A 22,047-nucleotide genomic window follows, 5' to 3' on the forward strand; every position below is an offset into this window, starting at 1 on the left:
ATATGTGGCCCTAACACGTCGTTGTACATTTGTAATTAATCAGAATTTTATACTGCCAAATATCGGAATCAGCATTGGCTCTACTAACGCGCATTGGAACACATCGCAAGACAGTGTTTTTGTTTTTTGTTTTTTTTAATAAAAGAAAACAAAGCTCAAGCGCTCTGCACAAGCTTACTGATGTATGATGATTAAATATTTACACATTCTTCCTCCGCCCGTACTTGAACAAAGCATCAATTCACTCTGTTTCATCTGGAGCAGATTTACATCTCAAATCTGAGTCAATAATGCAGCATATGCCACAAATCGCGCCCACTGAAACGCTGCAATTGAAGTTGTGCCTTTGTAAGAAAAATAAAATAAAATAAGTATATGTACATAAGTGGGGCAGCGCTATTAGATCTTCATATGTTGTGCTTTGCATTCTAATATGGCACAATCGCTTTGCTTGTTTGTTCAGGATCCAGAGCAGCTATGCGGCTCTGCAGAGGATCAATCAGGATTTGGAGGACAAGATGCACAGGACGGTAAGAGACTGACAATGTTTGTGTTCCTTAAATCATAACCTTCTTAAAGAATGTTTTCATGTAGGTACTATAGCACTAATGGTACCCGTAGATGTCTTTGCTCGTCATAGTTCCTTGTTACTTCAATACTTGCGTAAGATGATTCTGATTCTAATATTCATGAAATTTCTTAGTTATTCCATTAAAATGACAGTTAGTCAAATAAATCTATTTGGCTTTCTCATACTCAAATACTTGAATTTATCAGGCATGCTAACACGGGCAAACATTTACAACAAAATTGAATTCATTTGGTTTGAAGCTGCCATTTTAGTTTTATTTTAATATTAATTAAAGGCATGCATGGCATTGGTGGTGAATCTGTAATAAACTAGCTTTGGAGGCAGCATTAAAAAAAATAAAATAAAAAAAGGCATGTCATTGCAAAAATAAGTTTGAGTTTATGACCTGTTAAGTTGGGTTCATGACCGTGAGGTCAAGTGTCTGTTTTGAACTGATGTAACTAGCAACTAGTTTCAACTGGTTTTAGGCTATGTGATGGTATGTGATGTCAAGGGCTATGTGATGTCAAGAATCTTTAATCCCTTTTCCTGGTCAACAGCCAATCATATAATTCCATATCAGTCCTGTTACCCACATGTCTAGCCACAACCAATCAGATCGATTCCTTGTCTATATAAGCCTTCTGAGAAGTGTGTGTCTTCTGTAACTTCGGTTACCACTGTCTCTCTGTGCAACTCTGTTTCTCGTCTACTCAAGTTTGTTCCACGCCTCTCGATGTGAATAAATAGTTAAAATCTTATTTGTGTCTGCGCTTTGGGATCCAACCGCCAGCACATGACACACTAGATTTAAAAGAAAAAAAAAAACTTTTTATCATTACATATGGACTGAGAATACCAGCAAATCGTAAGGATTCCCAAATAAAAGAAAAGAAAAAAAACAGCACAAGTACCATTAAGGTTGTTTGTATTTTATATTCAACAAGTGTATAATCCTCATTGCTTCTCACCAGTTATTCTCAGTTATTCTACTCTCATTTTATAAAAGATGCATGAAGGTCATGCGGATTTGCGTGTGTATGCGTGTGTGTTCCCACTAAACTAAACACAATCCAACAGTTTATGACCCAAAGTTTGACCTCCAACGGTGCGCTTATTTCCGCTGCATTTGCGAGAAAGACATCAAGTGGGCTTTTGTGGGATGTACTGTACTGTTTTCCCCAGTTGTTAAACACAGCCAGCCGATATAAAACTTGTTAAATCCAACAGAATTAATGAGGCCTTGCCATGTTAAAAATCACAGCGGGTTACAAAAAGCTGTTGTTTTTTTTTAATGATAAAACACCTCACCCTCCCACATCTCGCTGTGAGAAACATTCACAACATTAGGTACACTTGCTAATGACATCTAGTGAAACAGCTGTATCCAAATTCTGTTTATGAAGATAATCATGTTCAGTTTTACCTCTCAGCATGATGCAGTGCAGTTGTGCTACAGACACAATAATGAACATACTGCTGCTTTCTGACGCTTGGTTTTCCATCTCAAACTGGCACCGCCTCAGTTGCAAAAAACATGCAGCAGTGAGCACAGTAGCCCAGACAAGCCAAAAACAAGGCGTTACAACAGGGAATGCTAATGTTATCATATAATTAAAAAAAAAAGTTTTTACATTAATATGTTGTATGTGCCCCCACAACATTCTAATTAATATTACATCAGTGGAACTAAACTGCAAAAACCACCCGTTTTCCCCCTACCTCAGAGGGCGGCCATTTTGTCACTTGCACCGCAAATGACATCACAGTTGCTTAGGGCTCAGGTCACGACCAATCACAGCTCACCTGTATTCTGAGTGTGGTCACGTTCACAAGCTGAGCCGCGACTGGTCGCTACCTGAGCCCTCAGCAACTGCGGGGCTCAGAGGCCGGATCTCCAGCGGGTGGGGTAGCTGATTTCGCAGCCCTGTTTCTCTAGCCTAAAGGGTCGTGGAGGTCCGGCACCGACACCGTTGAAAAGCCGAGGTCGAGCCGGTTCCGGGGATGTGCTGGTTTTCCCTGTAGGACTTATGGTTCACCTGTTTGGGGGGGGGTAAAACGCATTCGGTGTATCCGAAAAATGTGCTTGATTTCTGGGTAAAGGTAGGTCTGAAGTGCACCCCCTGGATCCGGGGAAGCGAAGGTCGCACGGCGACGAGCAATATACCGTTGGAAAGGTCTCGGCCATGGGGTTCCAGTGATCCATTTCCCCGTGGGACCTATGGTTCGCCTGGTAGGGGGGGTGTATATCGCCCTAGCTGTATCCGAAAAATGTCAGCGACAACATGTAGCAAAATGGCCGCCAGGTGAGAGACAGATGAAGAAATTTGCAAGCGGAGCAAAAACATTTAAACACATTAACAAAAGACTTTTAAAAAAAAAAAAAAAAAAAAAAAAAAAAAACGCACAAAGTCTATTCTTAGAAAACTATCCGCTCACCTCCGCCAGAGTCAGCCAATCACAGCACGAGGAGAGTTTTAACCCCAACAAGCTTAAGAAGCTATCTGTGCAAATTGATGAGCTGGGGCCCCAACAAGCTCGGTCCACCCGTGCGACTCGAGCGTCTCGATTAAAGCGGATCGTAATCTCATCACGAGTTTGATCCGCGCGGGGCTCGGCGGCACCGCCACACACACAGTGATGGAAAGGGACTGTGGGAAATCATTAGCCGGTCACGGGAATATTGACCGACGACAAGCTAAACGTGCTAACCAAGGGGTGGGGAGAGGGGGTCATCTGATTTGTCCTGGCTTTCATGTCTGAGTCCACTATGTTAAAGGCTTGTCAAAGAAGCAACATTGATCAATTGGATTTGCCAGGTTGTCATAGCACTTCATTTGAGCCAGTCAAAATCACAATCATAAGTGGATTTGTGTTATAGGTGAATTCACAAATAGGCGGCGGGTTTCTGTACAGCCAAAGCAAGAATAATCATTCCAAAATCAGAAGAGCATCACAAATGTGTACAGACTCCGCTGTGGTTTGTGCTATCCTGAGGCAATCCTTCTTCTCAGTCAAGAATAATAGCCTGTTCCCATCATGGCCCATTCATCTACACTGTCACACACACACACACGATTACATTCCAGTCAGGTGAACACCGTCATCTTTTCACAGCACCTGTCTGAAACAGTGTTCACTTTTTTTGATTTGATGTCAAGCCACGCAAAAGCAGCGCACGAGGCGGGGATGCGTTCCTTCGCGAAAGGTGTCCTCCGCATGCAGTGGGCAAGATGAAATCACAGGCGTAATTAAGAAAGGACCGAGAGAGCGGACAAGGTCGGCCAAGGAGTTGCGATACTTGTCACGGCGAGGTGACGCAAAGCACTTGTGATGACACTGCAAGGATTCAGATTGAGATGAAGATTGATCGTGAATGAATGAATGTGCCTGCAACTTAGCTACGTTGTAAAACAGGCGTTGAAACAGGCAAATTGTTAAATGCTAACACTAAGCCATAGCAAAAGTATTTGAACACGTGCAAAAAAAAAAAAAAAGTCTTCCTTAGCACTTAGCTTTCACTAAGCTAGCAAATAACACGAGTTATTTAAGGCATTCAACTGTCACTTCGTTAAATTCTACTGTAAAACTGACACATAAAAGAGAATCAAATATTGTACAATTCAACACCAACATGTCCAAACAAACCATACAATTCCATCTAACGCAAGTCAGTTAGCTTAATGCTAACACATAATGCAAAACGGCATAGACAGGGTCATTGAGGGTCAAAGGTTTTACCAGACTCAGCACGGTTAATTTATTTCAAAACAATTTAGTACATACATATATCATAGAAAGCTCATTACAATGGTTCCACTACATATTTTCACCTTAAAGTTATGAGGCTAACAATTAGCCATCTAAACAAAAAAAAAGGCTAGCTAGCCACACAAGGAAAATTATATTGAAATTGTATATTTGTTGGACAAAATTAGTATGTATTTTTTCCAGGTCATACCATATGATGTCCAAATATCACCACTACGTACCAGTTGCTAAAAGGCTAACTTTTGTCACATAGTCGTGAGACAATAGCTGCTCCTATGGCTTCTGTCTTGTGAACGATACAAACTCCTGTCTTAAAAAACAACAACACACTTTTGACTGGTATCTTTTTATATAAAACACGAGGGGACAAAAAAAGCAAAAGGAGCTATTTTGATACAACCCTTGTATTGGTTTACCTCAAGTTGTGTCTGATGAGAAATAATCACTCTTTAAACAATGTCGACGCGATAGCTGAGAGGTAATCTTTGCATTATTTAAAGGCCTTTCTTCAAACACAACAATGTGAATTATGCATATAAGGCACAGCAGCAATGATAAAAGTGGCGCGCCGATTTATTCACAACCGACTCAAAAAAATGCACAGGAGCGCGTAGCTTGTGAAAGGAGCTGTCCACGGTGCTGCAAATAATTGTTTCCCCCGTAATCCTCCTAAGAGTCTTTGGCAGGGTCGTCCAACTAACTGCCGCTCGGCCACTGGCAGGAAATCAAAGTCTCACTCCTCCTAATAAGATTATTGTTCACCTCATTGGGGAGTCGCACAACATTGTCCCGCAATGGACGCTATTCAAATAGTGTGCATCTGCTGCAAAAACAAAACAAAACAACACTGTCTGCATGGAGATGCCAAAAACAAAACAGGGAGGGCTGATTTGTCGTGCATGTTGTGTGCTGAAGACAAATGCAAACCTTTGGCTGTTGCCATGCACTTCATCATTGCCGAGTAGTGAAAGGCTATTTTTAACCAAGTGAAAGAAAGTCAACGTTAACATTCTATGGACATTTTGTCGGCGGCTTCAGTGTGGACTTTTAATCCACTTCAGAATCAATATTTAGCTGATAACATGATGCTCACCAGAGATGCTGATTAGAACAGATCACTACAGGCATGTTTTTGATGTTTGGCTCTGACCTACCAATCAGAAGTCAGAAACGTTCTGACGTCATTGAGTGCCAGCAATCTGGCCTTGTGAGGCCGAATTTAAAAACTGGTTGGTCTAAGTCAGTGGTGTCCAAACTATGGCCCGGGGGCTATTTGCGGCCCGCCGTCCATTTTTCAGTGGCCCGCGACATATGCTAAAAATGGCATTTGACTCAGTTAAAATAAAGGAATAAAAACAAAAATGTTTGGTGATGGTCAAAAGTAAGAAGGGAGGGTGTCGAAAAAGACAGGTGCCATTAAAGGTTATTTTAGTTAACGAAAACGAAATAACTAAAACTAAAAATCAAAAACAATTTTTTTTAATGAAATAAAATAAAAACAAAAATGCTTTAAAAAAACCCAAAAACTAACAAACTACATTTTATGTTCACAAAACTAACTAAAACTAACTATAATTATAGCAAACATCCTTTGTTTTAGTATTCGGTAATTAATTGAATGGGGATGATTTCAAATGTGATTTTTCGTAGATTTATTTTGATAAAAACCGGAATAATGACGATTGAAAATATGTCGCACAGAGGTGACGTCATCTAGCAGCAGCCAATAGAAAAGCACCTTCAGATGACATCGCTCTCATGGTGTTTTTTTAAATATTGCGCACAAGTAATACACATTTAAAAAAAAACAAAAAACTAAAACTAATATTAAAACTAACTAAACTAAAACTAACCATTTATTAAAGAATTAAAATTAATACAAACTAACAGAACCACCCTGAAAACTAATTAAAACTAACTAAATAAAAAAAAGAACTCAAAACGAAATAAAAACTAAAATAAAACATTTCAAAACTATAATAACCCTACTGCCATATTACAAATAAATTGGTCTACGTACTGTAGCATTTTTCTAAATACTGTATGCAAAAGAAAAAATAAATTATTTGTACAATTTTTATGACTCTCTTCATAACATTATGTGGCCCTTGTGTCCCTCTGATTTTCTGTATGTGGCCCTCAAATAAAGTTTGGACACCCCTGGTCTAAGTTGTGATTTTTTCCAAACCGACCCAGGCCTCCAACCAATAAGTCATCAAAAAGTGAACAATCCCACAATTTTTAAACAAAACAGACGGCGTGAAAAGCAATGGAGCAGAAAGGAGCAGAAGCCCCGCCCAGACACAAACAGGAACTGAAAGAGGCTGCAGTAAAGGCCTGGAAACACATTTCAAATGAAGAACTATTGCAAGTAGTGGTTCAATAAAGGTTTGGAAACACAATAACTCCACGAGGATGGGCTCGGTGCTTAAAAGTGAGAGACCTTGGCAGGAGCTGACATCAGCATTTTTTCCTTCCATCAAGTTGAACATCTTCATCAGCTTTATGGACAGCTGCTTGGCACACTTAAGGCGATGCAGTTAATCCATCACATTTCGCACCTCTTTCACTAGACTCTGTCATACGCTGCACTTTCTCAGTCAATCATATCAACCAATGTAAAGCGCCGCGCAGGCACATTTCCTTCAATCGGCGACATTGAAGGCACCCAAGTGGAACAAATCCGAGGTCAACCACACAAAATATTCCTAAAACATAATAGAATAGTTCCTAAAAAATAAGCCATGGTTAACTACGGCATTTATAATTGTGGGAATGCTGAAGCTTTCCCACGTATGTTATTGTGATTTTTATTCTCCACACTTTTTGCCGTGCAACAACTCCCACATAATACTTCTAGTTTACACTGTTCAAATTTCAACTAGCTTAAAAAATTCACACCTCCCGGGATATATATTGTCTGATTCCACATTACTTACAGTATTTGCTAAATTTAACATTAATATCAACTTTTCCTCATTCAATTTCAATGGGCCAGACATTTAACTTTTTCTAAGTATCACTTTCCACGCCCCCTTCCATACATATAACTTATCATTACCAGGTGTCTGATACTGCTTGATGGCACAAAGTTGGTAAAGTGCATTGTCCAGAAATCAGGAGGTCATAATTTCATAATTTACTTCACAAGCATTCAAATCATAGCATTCAGCTATTAGCATTCAGCATTCCCACGCAATTTCTACAGAAATTGCACTTAGTCTATTTGCATATTGCTGTCACTATCGAATAATTTTAGAGTCGATTAATCGATTGATTATTCAATTGATTAATCAGATTTGTTTTAATTTGACATTAAAGTGTATTACAAAAGCATTTTTTCCCCCGATTACGGTTTATTATTTACCAGTGATTAGTGTTTTTTTGGTACTTCATATCAATAATCCATAACAAAAGGGGGTTTGGTGGTTTAATATGTCACCGAATCGGTCATTGTTTTCCAAAGTAAAAACAGATGTTTGCAAATGTCTAATATGATTACACGCAGAAGATAATCAGTCTTCTTTATGAATGACTACAGAAATAAGTGAACAATTACTGTTGATATGCTGAAATCAAATGATTTGGACATTTTACATTAAAAAATGGCTCCAAATGATTAGTCCATTATTAAAGTAGTTGTCAAATGATTTGATGATCGATCAGTTGTCGATTAATCGATTAATTTTGACAGCCTTCTAATTTTATTCATGGAACATACACATTTTAAAAAGGAGCATGAAATATTTGATCATTTTTAACTGACTGTTTGACATATTTCACATACACTTTAGACTGACTTGGGCTGTTTGTCCAAAAAAAAATAAATAAAAAAAAAATAAAAAAAAAATAATAATCAAATGTTGTCCTACAGCACAGCAGTTTACCCTCCCCTTATCTATTATAAAGGATTAACTCCACAAGTGTTTGCTTTTTTTTTTCCCTTTCCCTCTTTTTTTCGTGTGCGTTAGAAGTAAAAACGCAGCAGTGAAAAGTATTCTGATAACATGAGGAGGGGAAAAAAACAAACAAATCAAGAAAAGCCCTTCTTGTTGACTAACAATGTGAGTGCTACATATCACATTATGCTAACACTATGCAAGCTAACGTAAAATAGTATGCTACCAATAGCATAATGGTGAATGACTTTATGGATGAGCCAATCACATGGCACCTACAAACAAACATTTATGCACAGCTATTCACAATTTAGTATCTCACAAACCTATGAAGTTTTTGGAAAGTGGTAAGGCATCATTGTAAAGACTGTCTCCCGCAATACAAAACTTTTTGTTTTTGTTTCCACATCTTACAATATGCACAGAGGTGATATTTGATCTGAAAATCCTCTTTAATGAGGAAAGAACATCACAGTGTTTTTCTTTTGTGCGTGAATTTTTTGTTGCACTCCTCGGTGAAGTCTCCGGTAATTGCATCTCACGAGATTTGGACTTCATTTGTGGTCCGGTGAAAAGCCAGAATTTCGAGCGGAATACGTGAAAGCACTCGAGGTGACAGACTTTTTAAATCCACTTCACTTTTCAACACTTCTTCCATAAAGCCAAAACAAGCTGTGTGTTGTGTTTTGTTTGTGTGCGTGTGCGAGAGGCTTGTGGGGATGTGCGCTGGCAGGTTGGTAGTTATCTTCGTGCGGAGAGGACATTTGCATATTTGGGCTGTCAGCAGCGAGTCTCTGAAGCCGCCGTGTGTTTGGGAAACAAAGCACCCCCCAGGCCAATCTCCCTCAAATATGAATACAGTATTTGCATATCAACTTTTTGGGGCGGAGGGAGGGGATTGGGCTCCCGACTGATAACGAAGTCTTTGTGACGACGTGCCACGGTGACAAGAGGCGAGAGCGCAAATCAGCAGCTGTGACTCCTCTGTAGGCCGAGACGACTAATTAATACAAATAGACACATTTGCGACAAAGTACAACAGGAGATGATGTTGATTATTGTTTTGAATGGATGCCACACAGGGCAGATATACTTTTTCATCACAAACATTTACATCTTTTTAAGAATGCGCAAGCAACACTTCCAGTATTATTTACAACTGTATTACTACTTTAGTCGTATTAATCGCATTATTGATTGATTGATTGATTGATTGGTTTACTGAACATCGAACATGCAATACAAATTATAAAATAAAAGTGAAGGAAAGAAAATAAAAAAAAAGAGGAAAATAATTATCAGCAAAGTCAGAATTTATATGTTCAAAGGTATTAGGAAGACGTACAAGAATATATGTAGTCCTACCCCCACTAACTTCTATCATGATAATGTACTATAAGTTATTATATTTAATAATATATCATATATATATAAAAAAGAAGCAAATGAAGGGAAAAAGAATAGAAAATAAACAGAATATGCACTTTAAAAATAGCGTAAGTTATAAACGCTTACGGAAGAAAGTAAAAGATAATGGAAAAAATAATATATACATAAATTATAAATGTATTTATAATATAAATATAGTTTAGTAATAGATTGTCATTGCTAATAAATAATAATAATAATAATAATAATAATAATAATAGCAATATTATATTCTAGTACATGTTGCTCTTGTATAGTACATAAAGTACATTTTACTGTTATTACAATGTTATTAATGTTACATAGCTACTCAGTATTCATTACAACTTGTCAGTCATTGCTGAATAAGTACAACATACTCATACTTGTTGCTCATATAGACTAAGTACATTTTCACTGACTGTTACTATGTCATTACTATGTTATAACATGACTAAAAATAAATTGTATTACTACTAATTGCTCACTGTACTACAAATAAATGAGACTATGCAAATGAGCCTATTTACAATTTTATTTGCTGAAAAACTCTCATACTCGATGATTATGTGTTCAAGCCAAAGCTATTTCAAATGTAAAACTAGTGCTTTGGCACCATCTGGTGCCAAAGCATCTAAGTTGGACTGAGGGGAGGACTTTCAGTTGGTCAGCCTTGTCGAATTTAAAAAAAAAAAAAAATAATCCATCTAGTGGCATCTATAGGTAATTGCAATGCTTTTTGTGTTGGCGTCAAGTAACTCAGGGATTTTAGCTATTCTTTGCTAGTTTCGCTAATGGCGGATTAAGTATTCTGACTGCATATATCACAGTGTAGTTTGCAGTGAGAGATCACACGACGCGTATTTGTGGGACACGCATGCGGCGACTGCAATAACACATCATATGACAAAGAGAAGAAGGCGCAACAACACATTTGAGGTGCACGGAAGTGTACAAAACGTGGTCGACAACCACCACAAGCGAATTCTCCGGTAACGAGCTCGAGAGAGTGTCTGCTTGTTTGCGGCTGATTAATAACACCGTGACGGGATTGGATTTGAATATCAATGCCGCTCTATTGCTTAAACCGACATTAATTGCAACCTATTTGATTGACCGTGCACTCCTGTACTTGCCGTCAATCGTCTCTGTTGGGGAGCAGAGAATGGCGAGCCGTTGTCTGTTGGGAGTGTGTGACAGGATTCACAATTGATAGGCATGTGTGTGCGTGTTCATACAGTAAGACGTCTCAAGCGAGTAGGCTTCGTATCTAACTAGCTATCCTCCAAGTTAGAGGCACGACCTAAACTGTGAATGGCGTCACTCTTTGGGAAGCAAAATGACATTTTTGTGGCCATTATTATTATTACCAAATATTTTGTAACTTGAACTCTTTTATTTTAACTCTTTGACTACCAAACGTTATTAAAAACAAAACAAAAAAAACAACCCCAACAGTACTAGCTGATTTTGAGCATTTTCACTCATCTTTCAAGGCAAACAAAATATTGTGCACTACGACTACATAAACATAAAAAAAAAAAAAAATGTTTCTACCTTATTCCGTTCTTTAGTAATCACCTTTGAAAATGGGTAATTTTAGTGACATAAGCGAAAATAGAAAAACAAAATGGAGAAAATGAGTTTTTTGTCCAGAACAGTAACTTTGACACTAATACTGTATTTTTTGTTTAGTGACACTCTGTGAATTAGATTTAAAGTGAGAAAGACTTTGATCATTCACATCATTGTTGAAAATGTTCTATTTCATCAGATTCGTCATGTTTTATTGTAATTTTATACACCTTGAGCCCATTGAAAATGACAATGCTGCCCTCTGCTGGCCATAGTTAGTGGGTGTTTTTGATTCCACAACCCATTAACCAGGCAGCGCTCCACTTAGACGTTGTACTACCCATTGATTAAGAAGAAGAAAAAAAAAAAAAAAAAAAAAAACTTAATAAACGTCAATTAACGTTTACGGCGGCACTGATTAGGATTTTAGCATAGGTAATTACACGTTTTTGGTGGTCAAAGAGTTAAAAGCACTGAGATTCAAAACCAAACTCCTTTCGAAACAGAAGTGTGTGTGTGTGGGGGGGGGGGGGGGGGGGGATCAATATTAGGACAATGCGGTGAATACGAATCGGCGCCACTTGGCTCTTCGCAACAAGAGAACGGTATCATTAGGCTCGTCTGTCTTCCTTCCGTCACTGGAAAAAGGAAGTGTTTCATTTGTATCCGCCTCTGTCCTCTTTATGCATCAGTGTAATTGATACGCCTGTGTAATCTTCTTTTAATTAAGACCTGCTGCTGGCACATGCGTCACACCGATAGGCTCCTCTTGCTCTCATTTCTCTTCTGTCTTCTCTCATCTTTTTGCCATTCCAACGCGGGCTCATTTTTCTTTTCCTGTAGCGCGACACCCTTTTATGCACTTTGTTTCTGGCTTGGTTAAACTTGAGCGCTCATTTGATTTTTAAAATGAACAATTGATTTTGAAAAAGAAACCATAAGTGCTCAGTGATGACCTTTGCATTATCTGCTGTCCTTTCAACAGTTGTGATTTACTTTTCCTAATACGGCCACCATTTTCCTTTGCTTCCACATGTTCGTCAGACTCAGCACCACGAAGAGGAGAAGCGAGCCCTCAGCCGCGAGATCATTGTCCTCAACAACCACCTCATGGAGGCCAAACTCACCATAAACAAACTCAAAGAGGACAATGTGAGTATTTACTGCAACTTTTCAAAGTCACTAGAACTGCCTTTCTGCATATGAACTTATTCCCAAAAGGGAATACATTAAAACAACAGAAAGGAATAATTAGCTTCTTTAGGCTACACTTGAAAAATGAAGAGTCATTTACACTGATCATGTACTTCTGGAATAGCTGACTGAAGCAAAGTTTGAATGGATCAAGTGCCACTGTATACAAACTTGTCAGCATAACAGCATGTCTTAAAATGATCTAAACAACAGTTAACTGTATGCGAGCAACTTATCATGTTAATGCTAACACGCATGTTATGTTAGCATTTACATGCTAACATAACAATGGATGTTGGTCCACCAATGTTCATTGACATTAATCTCCTCGAGACAAAACATGATTTTAAAATAGAGATAGACCGATATGTTTTTCAGGGCCGATACTGATGCCAATCATTTGTAGTCAAGGAAGCCGATAACCGATATTTGGAGCCGATATTTCTGTAAAAAGGGGGCAAAAAATATTGCCGTATTTTTATTTTATTTATTTTTTTTAATATAAATGCCAATCTTGACTTTATTGTAATGTCTTAAAACATGTAGATTTTGCTTCTTTTTTTTTTTTATCTTCGACTATAGACTTCATTTTAAATTTCGAACAAAATGTTCAGGGAGCTTATCGGGGAACCTACTTATATAGCCAAGCTTATCAGTACAACTTAAAAAGTTAAATGGAAACTTAAACAAGTAAATACAATAGTTCTCTATAGTTTTGTACAGTAAATGTTTTTTCCAAAATTTAAAAACACCTAAAATCTTGAACTTTCACATTCATTTGTTTTGATGTTGAACAAAAACAAAAGGTTCATAAGGTACCCACGGGCAGCAGAATCTCTTTTAAAGTTAACTTAAAGTTAATTAAAATAAATAATTCCCTGCAATTAAATGGTTTTATATTTACCTTTTATCGGCCGTCAGATTTAAAAAAAAAAAAAAAAAGAAGCTGATGTGATATTCATCAAAATGCCCAATACATATCCCTATTTTAAAACTGTACTTTGAATGCCATATTACAGCGTACTGTTTCTTTAAATTTGCATTAAGAAACAAATGAAACAGTAGCAGAGTATAGTCGCCCAAGGGGAGCCCTGGGGTGCTTTACATCCATTCCTGCCTGGTCCGTGATCCAACCTTATAAATATGGAGGTTGGTTTGAAGCAGCATCTCTTGATAAAAGTTAAGTCTCATATTTCCGCAACACCTTGAATATTTGTGCTGCAAGGAGCCACAACAGATGCGGGAATTAACTCGGAGCCGCTGGGTGAATATACGCTAATCAATTGGCATCCTCCAGGCTGTCAGGATCTACGGTCGGGCTGCCACTTTTTCTTTTGAACTCGAGCTTTTTGTGAGAACTGGAGGCCAGGTTAGATATTCCCTCTTTGCTATCTGGCAGTCGTGAGCCCTTTTGAGTCGCAGAAGAGTATTTGGACAATCCCTCTCCGATTCCTGCGGGGCTGATTGGAGTCAAGGTTGATTTTGAAGCGGGGTGAACCCTCGGCGCTTGCTGCAAGACAGCCAATGCTGCTAATGAGCGGGTCTTGCCGCTATCTGCTGTCACACATTACACCCAAAGGGGGAAAACATGATGATACAATCAATCAGATTATATATATTTTTTTTTTTTTAGGCTAACTGTCATGAGAGTACAACATGGGATGCAAGTAAAATAAAGGAAATCACAGGTTTGTCACTACGTAACGACAATGTTGCATTTCCATTGCAGTTATATATCTGCTATATCCGCTCACCGGTCCAAGGGCTTGCGCGCCATCACGCACAATGGCGGCTCAAGATTGATTTTTTTTTTCTCTTGCTAGAAAATTGTACAGCCTCCGGGGTATTCAAAAGTGTTGCCTAACTACGAAGCAACTGAAACTAAGACATCGGCAGCAAACTATTTGAACCGTCTCCACAATCCACAGGGCGCCCTAACGTCCCCCCGGCAATAGCAAGAGAAGGAATAGAATGATTGGAAACAAAGTCACAGCTAACTGGCGGGGGAGTCAAAGCTGTCAGAGTGAAAGCTTTGATGCCCTGGCAAAAAAAAATAAAAAATGTCAGCACTGCGGCACGCTCGAGAGCAGCAAGACCATGACCTTTTCTAAGTGAGCTGATTTTACAGTGTAAAACTACTAACCGCCCACAGAAACACAATGCAAGCAAACATTCAAAACAAGAAAATGGAGCGTATGCCGCAGCGAGGCGGGAGACCACGCTCTGTTTCAAAATGCAATACAGAGAGTGAGACGCTTAATGATGCTGTTGCTTCTTTGGCTGTACAGTTGAAACAGAGTGAATGTAGCATTTTAAAAGTATGTAAAGTTAGCAGACAATAACCACAACATATAATTCAGCAAGTGGCTTCTATGTTTGTGTAATTTTCATACAAAAAAAACTGCTCAGCTTATGAATAACCTTCCATTTACACTATTTACAGTAAGTCAAGGTTTTAAGTCACGTTTATTTTGACTATCAACTTAGAGAATAGGATTTTGGTCCATAAATGCTTATTTTGAACTTTTTAACTGAAACCTGTCAGCAAAGTGGAGAAGAGGTTGTCGGAGTACCAAATGAAACAAAATGGGTTGAGAAATGATCATGTTATATACTGTTTAGACCAATTTCAAGTTATATTTGACCAGATTTTATTTTATATGCTCACAAAAACGTATTTTTTTTTTCTGATACAAAAGAATAAATACATTTTCTCTTAAACTCATGACCCAATTTTCAAAATGTTTAGTGCAGCTTAAGTGGTGAGATAGAGAGATATGGATGGATGGATGGATGGATGGATGGATGGATGGATGGATGGATGGATGGATGGATAGATAGATAGATAGATACATAGGTAAGTAGGTAAGTAGGTAGGTAGGTAGGTCATGTTACTACTCACAGTTCTGAGGTTTGAATCTTGTCCCAGGCCCTCCTGTTACTCAGGTGTCCTCCAGCATTCCAGTTCACCCTAATGAGAACGAGCATAGATGGCTATACCAATTGCTTATATTATATGCAACTCCACCTGTCCAGTTTATGCCTAAAGAGCACAAAAAATGTTTATTAAGGTGCTATCCAATCAGCTTAAATTGTTCTACTTTAATATTTAAAAATCGCTATGAAATATATGTTCTACAAATGATATTACATTGTTCTGGAACCACTTTATGAGGACTACTGCTATCACACTGCATCACCACACCTATAATTAGCCCTCCTCCCTCCCAGGTATCCCCTAATTACAAAATAATGAAATGGCGATTAGAAGGCGGTAATTTAAAGAGTTTGCCCTGGTGGCAATATGAACTCCAAACCCCGCGCTCCCTCTGGTGCTGCCTGGATATAGTGATGGATCTTTGTGTCTCCTTTTGCAGGACCTATACAGGAAAGACTGCAACCTGGCTGCCCAGCTGCTGCAATGCTCTAAGTCTCATTACAGAGCTCACAAGATGTCTGAGGTGAGTTGTTGTTGATAAATATTTATCTAGTGCAATTTAGAAAGAGGAAGGGGGGGGGGGGGGGGGGGCATCACTGCGTAATACTATCAGGTTTATAGAATACTGTATTGGTTCCCTTATTTACCAACATGAGAGGATAGCATTTTTTTTATGAATGCCTTTGAGTCAATCTGCATGGGCCAAGGAGAATGGTTCCAATGTGACTTAAAAATGCAAAAAGAAAACAAATTTCTCAAAATCATGGAATGCTCTATTTTTGTTTGTAGCTACAAAGGTAGGTTCCCGGAATTTTCCAGTTCTTAACTTTGTGTTAGGGGAATGGTTCCATTGTAGGGAAAAGGAGGGGGGGAAGAATCCTCCAAAAAAAAAAAAAAAGCGGAAAAAAATCATTGTGTGCCATATTTTGGATTGTTTACACACCCATTAATTAGCTTTCAAAGTAGGCTAGTGCCTGGTTCACAAACGATGCCACAAGATGAGAATGTAACATTTCTTATTCATGGGCAAGGCGATTAAAAAGAAAATGTGTTTTAAAAATGTGGAGTTTGTCTTTGTAAGACTGGCAAAAAAAGGTGAAAATAAAATGGCAAGCATAATTTAATAACTCCAAATTGTAATCTTCATATTTGTTAAGGTTAGAAAAAGCATCACTAATGTTGTGACTAATGAGTCATGATTTTACTGTTGTTTGCTAATGTAATTAAAACGCTCCATTGCATGTTTGATGTTCGTGAACCATCTATTGTCTATCAATCAGTTTTCTCTACCACATATCCTAGATAATAAAATAAGCAAATCTCTCCACTACACCACCAAGGGTTGTATTAAGATTCCATCCAACATATCAGTAAACAAAAAAATTCCAACAAAGCTGTTGAACTCTCAACTGAACTATTGTTGAACCGTTACGGAATGAGAGAAGAAGAAACCCGTTTTATCTTCCTTTTGAGGTTGCGGTCATCATTCCAAATTTCAGTAATACTCTAAAGCCATTAAAAGGCAAAAACTAATACTTTCAAACTAATAACTCACGGAGAAAAGCGTAGAATTGCTGTAGCCTGTGAGGCATAATATAATGAATGTTACTTCTATGAGCAGCCGTTAAACCATTAACATCAATAAGTGGAACGAGACCTGTTGAAGTGTACGCCGTTAGATAGACGCATGAAATCCAAACAGAGTGGCAGTGGTACTGCTAATTAAGATTTGCCTCAGATAACAAGTAACGCTGAGCTAGCTCTCTCCAAGCATCCTCACCTACTTTCCATCTGTATTCCTCCCGGGATTTGGCTGTTGCTAAAAATAGCCCACACTTACAAGATGCAGGTTATTTTATGCCGAGGCGAGCTTCTATTTCCAAACAAAGCCCAGTTGGTAATTTATCTTTTTTTCCCCCTCTTTTCTCTTTATTTCCATCTGGAGACCCAGAGCACTGGTTTAATCTGAATCTTAAGACGTTCCCTGTGGAACTGATATGTGTTTGATGGTAGACTGAGGGAAAAGGGACATAGAGTGAAAGAGGAAATTAGGGCTTTTTGCTGGGGAAGGCAGTGGAGGATGAAAGAATAGGAAGACGAGTCTCAGAAAGAGGTTAGTATGGGTGGAACATCCGAATGACACTCACCAAATTTAATAGCCACAGAGAACAAGTTGGTAATTGACTGAGATATGGTAAGACGAAAAAAAGAAATGCTTTCAAAGAGAAAATATCTGGTATAAACAGAAATCTCTGGCCTTCCTCGTCATTGAAAGGGGAAGCGGAATGGTGTTGGGAAACACAATGGAACAAATAAATAAATGGATGTTGTGTTCAGCAGTTTCCTGACAAGTTCATTAGGGGGGCAAAGTAGTGCAAGTCCCCAGAGAAACACGAGCAGGCTTGGACTCTGCGAGAATGAATTACTTTCGAAACAAGAACAAGAAAATGGAAGACCTAAAAGGAGAAGCAATGCAAAAATCCTTCAGAGAACCATTTTTGCTCAATTTTACAAATAATGACGAAATAAATTTCACTTCATTATCTTAAAAGTGTGCTGAGTTCAGTTTGAAGAATGAGTGTTGCAGAGCATCAGTGACTAAATTCACATGCCATTAATCAGTTTCAAGTCAAAATTCTGGTCATTGAACGATTCAGAATAAACTGCTTACATCCACACAAGTTAACTCCCGTAGACATTTTAATGTGATGATGCACGGACACGTCGGACAGTGAGTGTCACGACACAAATGCACATCTTTTAGACATTTAATGATCCTTTCAAATGAGGTACTCTGAACGCGTTTATATGAACAACTATTCTGGTTAGGAGTAACCCAAGGGTATTATTCAAGGGTTTTGTGCATTTACATGGCCTTTCAAAACCTGAATACTGCTAATTTTCCAGTTTTGAAAGGGTTATTGACTGCATGTAAACATCAGTTACAATCATCTGCTTTAATGTTCTAGTATTTATCAGCCTTGTTTTGTCTCTCCATTTTACAGTTGCCACTGGACTTCCAGGAACGCATCAGTTCCCACATAGAGAAACATAATCAGGGCAGTGAAGCCACCTTGGCAATGTGCCACTCCAATTACTCTGATGCTGTGCCCACAGCAATCATTGCCAAGATCCTCGAAAAACCGGAACCGGGAAACAGTTGTCCCATTACTCGTTCCCCAAGTCCACACCCGCGGGACGGACAATCCCTGGCAGAACCAGGAAGTAACGATCACCTCAATCGCAGGGTTGCGTACAAGACCTCCGACCTGTACTGCAGCGATACAGCCCTCTACTGCCCCGAACGCTGGCAGGAGACGGACCGCCGGCAGAGCATCGACCTCCATGGCACCTCTTTACGCCAGCTCCACGCCCAGAACTCCACAGACAGCAACCCGGATGAGGAGGCCTATCACTCCGGTAGCTTCTCCCATCATGAGCCGCCTTCATCCTTCCACCACCATGAGGATTTCAGTGCTGGAAGTCTCCCTGCCTCAAGTTCCTACTCCAGTTTCAGCCTTGCCTCAGATGACAAGGGGGGCGTAGCAGGTGGTGGTGTGCACACTGCCAGTAGCACTTTATCCACTTCCCACCAGGGTTTGTATATGGACTGGCGGGATGGCGGCAGTGGGGAGTATGAACGCAAAAGCATGTCTTCCTATGACAAAGACGGCTCAGGGTTCCCCAAGTCCAACAGTATCCAGCACATTGTCACTTCCAGGAGTCCGCTGAAGGGCACCTCGCCGGAGTACACAAGGACAGCCTCTTGCTTCAGTGAACCATACCACTCCAGCACCCCTCGTCTAGCCTCCTCTCACAGCATGGGATCGACAACCGGGTTAGGCCAGGCACAGGGAGCAACTCTGGAAAGCAGGGCTGATATCCACGCCCAAGAGGACGAGCTAAGCACCCGGTGGAAACAACTGAGTGTGGAAGACGTCAACACGTTCTCATCTTCCTATCGTAATGTCACGGGACGGGGCTCCCCGTATAGTTTCTCAGAGTGCCACTACGCCATGGGCCCATCAAGCAAGGCCAAGGGATCTCTCTACAGCAGCTTCCAAGAGGGAGATGACGTCTTCCACAGCCACATGCTCGACCAGTGCTTTGCGTTGGCTTCCCCATCGCCCAGCCGCAGTCCCAAACATCCGCCGGCGGAACTTCGCAAACAGAAAAAGAACTCTGCAACGCATCGAGCCAAGGACAGCAATCCAGACAGCTCTTTGCTCTCAGGAAGTTCAAAAGAGAAAGAGCGTGCCAAGAATGACTATGTCAATCTGAGTGCGGGAAGCTCGGCAGAGTCCTTACACCAAAGCCCCTTGGAAGCCTCAAGTCTTCAGCATTATCCGAGCCCCAGGCCGAGCGTCCGGCCTCGACCAAGCTCCAGCTCCGCCCTAAGCGCTGTCGGCCCGGCACTCCCCAAGAAGACCTCTCCAAGATACCAAAAATTCGGCAGCACTGGGCTGACAAGGAAGGACAGTCTGACCAAGGCGCAGCTCTACGGCACGCTGCTGAACTGATGCAGCCGGGAAGGAACTTGTCATTTTATGCATGATGATGATGATTACTAGCCTTCTGTACTGTACTGTCTCAAGCGTTCTCTGCAGCATACTTGGTGTGTGACAAGGGTGTTCAGTGTTTTATGTATCCTAGCCAAGGCATGTTTCATGGAGTCTGCAACACTTTTTCTATTATATGTCATTTTAAAGTGTAGCTCCTAGCTAGCTGAGATGGTGTAGCAATTCGGTGACTTTTCATTTCATTGATCTTTTGAGCCACTGGGATGAAACAACCTTCAGCAAGACAGACCATGGACTTACTGTGCTTTGTGCTAAAACTTTGATACTGAATACTGTTAGTAAAAACCAGCAAGAAACTTTAACCTTCTTCTCAAAAAGAAGTATAAAACGTAAGTATACATAAAGCATGTAAAGGGATAATATCCATACCCATATATTCCATTTTGCTGCATCAAATTTGAAAGACAACAGTGTGCTTGTATAGAAAACCACAGAAATCAAATTACAGTGACTGGACTCGAAAGCATAAAAGTAAAACCCCAAACAAATGATGTTTTAAAACAACTCAACTGGATTTTGTCTAATTTTTATATTAAAACATTTGAACCGTAAATGTGATGCTGTATTGCACAATCATTATCCAAATAGCAAGACACTGGTTAAGTTGCCTTAATTCCATTTAGTGGGGCAAAACTTTACAGACTCTATTGAGTGTACATACTGTATATCTGCTCTATTGATACTGTAGTGTCTTCTTCCTCCTTGGCAAAACCAGAGGTGGTGCTTTGGAACGGGAGAAAGACTCTTGTATGAATGGGAACAAGGCTGGTATATCTAACACATCATTTTTAGTTCCTTTTATATAATTTGGGAGTTTTTTGTCCTAATTTGTATGTTCACAGTAAATCAGATTTAATTATGAGATGTGCAACAAGCGGGATTGTGTAAAATAAGTAAAATATGACTCAAACATAGATGCAACCAAGTGTGCCAACCAAGAGTGTCCAATTAGGCATTGTACATTTTAGCCTTTGCAAAATAATGACATCAGAAGTCATTATTCTAATAGTTTGTAAGTCATTATTTTCATTTGAGTGAATCCCATTAAAATGACATACTGGATCATCACAAGCACAGAAATGGGCTTCCAAAGTTTAGACACCCCCTTGTGTTAATTAAGTTCTTTTTACTGTGCAAGTAAGGCTACTAAAGCTAAATTGAAGCCCAAATGACTTCAGTTACTGTAAATCTTCCTGCTCGTTTGTCCTTTTTCTCCTAGTGAATACGAGATCATCCTGTTTATACCTCTCTTTTCAACTGAAACTACATTTCTAAACTTTCAAATTTTACTCGTGCAGTTTTTTTTCTCAACTTTTTTTTAAATCTCCAATCTTATGTTCATTTGGTGTGAATGGATGTATTATATGTACTGTAAGTGAGATTTAGAAAAGGCTTAAAAATGAATATAACCCCTGTACAAATATTATAAATTAATAGATGGTATTTTTGTTGCAGTGATATATGGAAAGAAAGACAGAAAATGCATCGTTACACAACAATACAAAACTGTTTTGCATTCAGTTGTTCTATTTATGGAATATGTTCATCACCCCAACGAGGAAGTTCAAGTGGGTCTGTCCAGTGCTACCTCCGTAACGGTCCCAGTCAAATCAGAATGTGAACATGTCTCTCTGATGCATGATTATATATTTTTGCTGTATTTATTTAATAAAGATGAGTGTTGGCAAGCTACTTTGCAGGTACCCAGATGCTTTATTTATTTTAAATTAAGAAGTCATGTACAGTGGAAAATCAAAAGTCAAATTGCTAAATCGCATTGGCACTAAAATACCCTTGATGATAAATGAGAGTAAATTGAATAAATTGAGTTACAAACTTGATCGCAGAACAAATTAAAAGTCCAAGTTCCACGGTTTAACTATAAAAACTCAAATATATATTTAATAAAAATGTGTGGAGGACGGGGGGTGACCACTGAACCAATTACTTCTTTGCTAGCCAGTCAAATGGGTATCACAAGCTCGTATACCCGCCCTGGGTCACCCGGCCCCGGGGGTCACTAATGACGTCTGTTGGTACACATTGTCGGACTGCTCGTGCACAAAGGGGTATCCGGTGCAGTTAGGCAGCACCTCCGGTGGTCAACTAGGA

The 22,047-nt window shown here is 39.4% G+C and overlaps 2 protein-coding genes across 6 annotated transcripts in view; one reads left to right on the forward strand and one right to left on the reverse strand.

Moving 5' to 3' along the window:
• Nucleotides 1–21,628, forward strand: part of begain (brain-enriched guanylate kinase-associated) — a 47,736-nt gene extending 26,108 nt beyond the window's left edge. The window contains exons 4-7 of the mRNA XM_077538030.1: nucleotides 464–530; nucleotides 12,268–12,375; nucleotides 15,795–15,878; nucleotides 18,361–21,628. Coding sequence (XP_077394156.1) covers nucleotides 464–530; nucleotides 12,268–12,375; nucleotides 15,795–15,878; nucleotides 18,361–19,875 — 1,774 coding nt within the window. The 3' untranslated portion in view covers nucleotides 19,876–21,628. The remainder of the gene's footprint in view (nucleotides 1–463; nucleotides 531–12,267; nucleotides 12,376–15,794; nucleotides 15,879–18,360) is intronic.
• Nucleotides 1–22,047, reverse strand: part of wdr25 (WD repeat domain 25) — an 87,735-nt gene that overhangs the window by 50,822 nt on the left and 14,866 nt on the right. For 3 of the 5 annotated variants that reach the window (XR_013287463.1, XR_013287461.1, XR_013287462.1), the window contains exon 8: nucleotides 15,320–15,388. The exons of the other annotated variants lie outside the window; for them this stretch is intronic. The gene's annotated coding sequence lies outside the window, so the exon portion shown is untranslated. The remainder of the gene's footprint in view (nucleotides 1–15,319; nucleotides 15,389–22,047) is intronic. 5 annotated transcript variants of the gene reach the window in all.

The sequence above is a fragment of the Festucalex cinctus genome, chromosome 12 (assembly GCF_051991245.1).
Source record: "Festucalex cinctus isolate MCC-2025b chromosome 12, RoL_Fcin_1.0, whole genome shotgun sequence".
In the NCBI taxonomy this organism is placed as follows: Eukaryota; Metazoa; Chordata; class Actinopteri; order Syngnathiformes; family Syngnathidae; genus Festucalex; species Festucalex cinctus.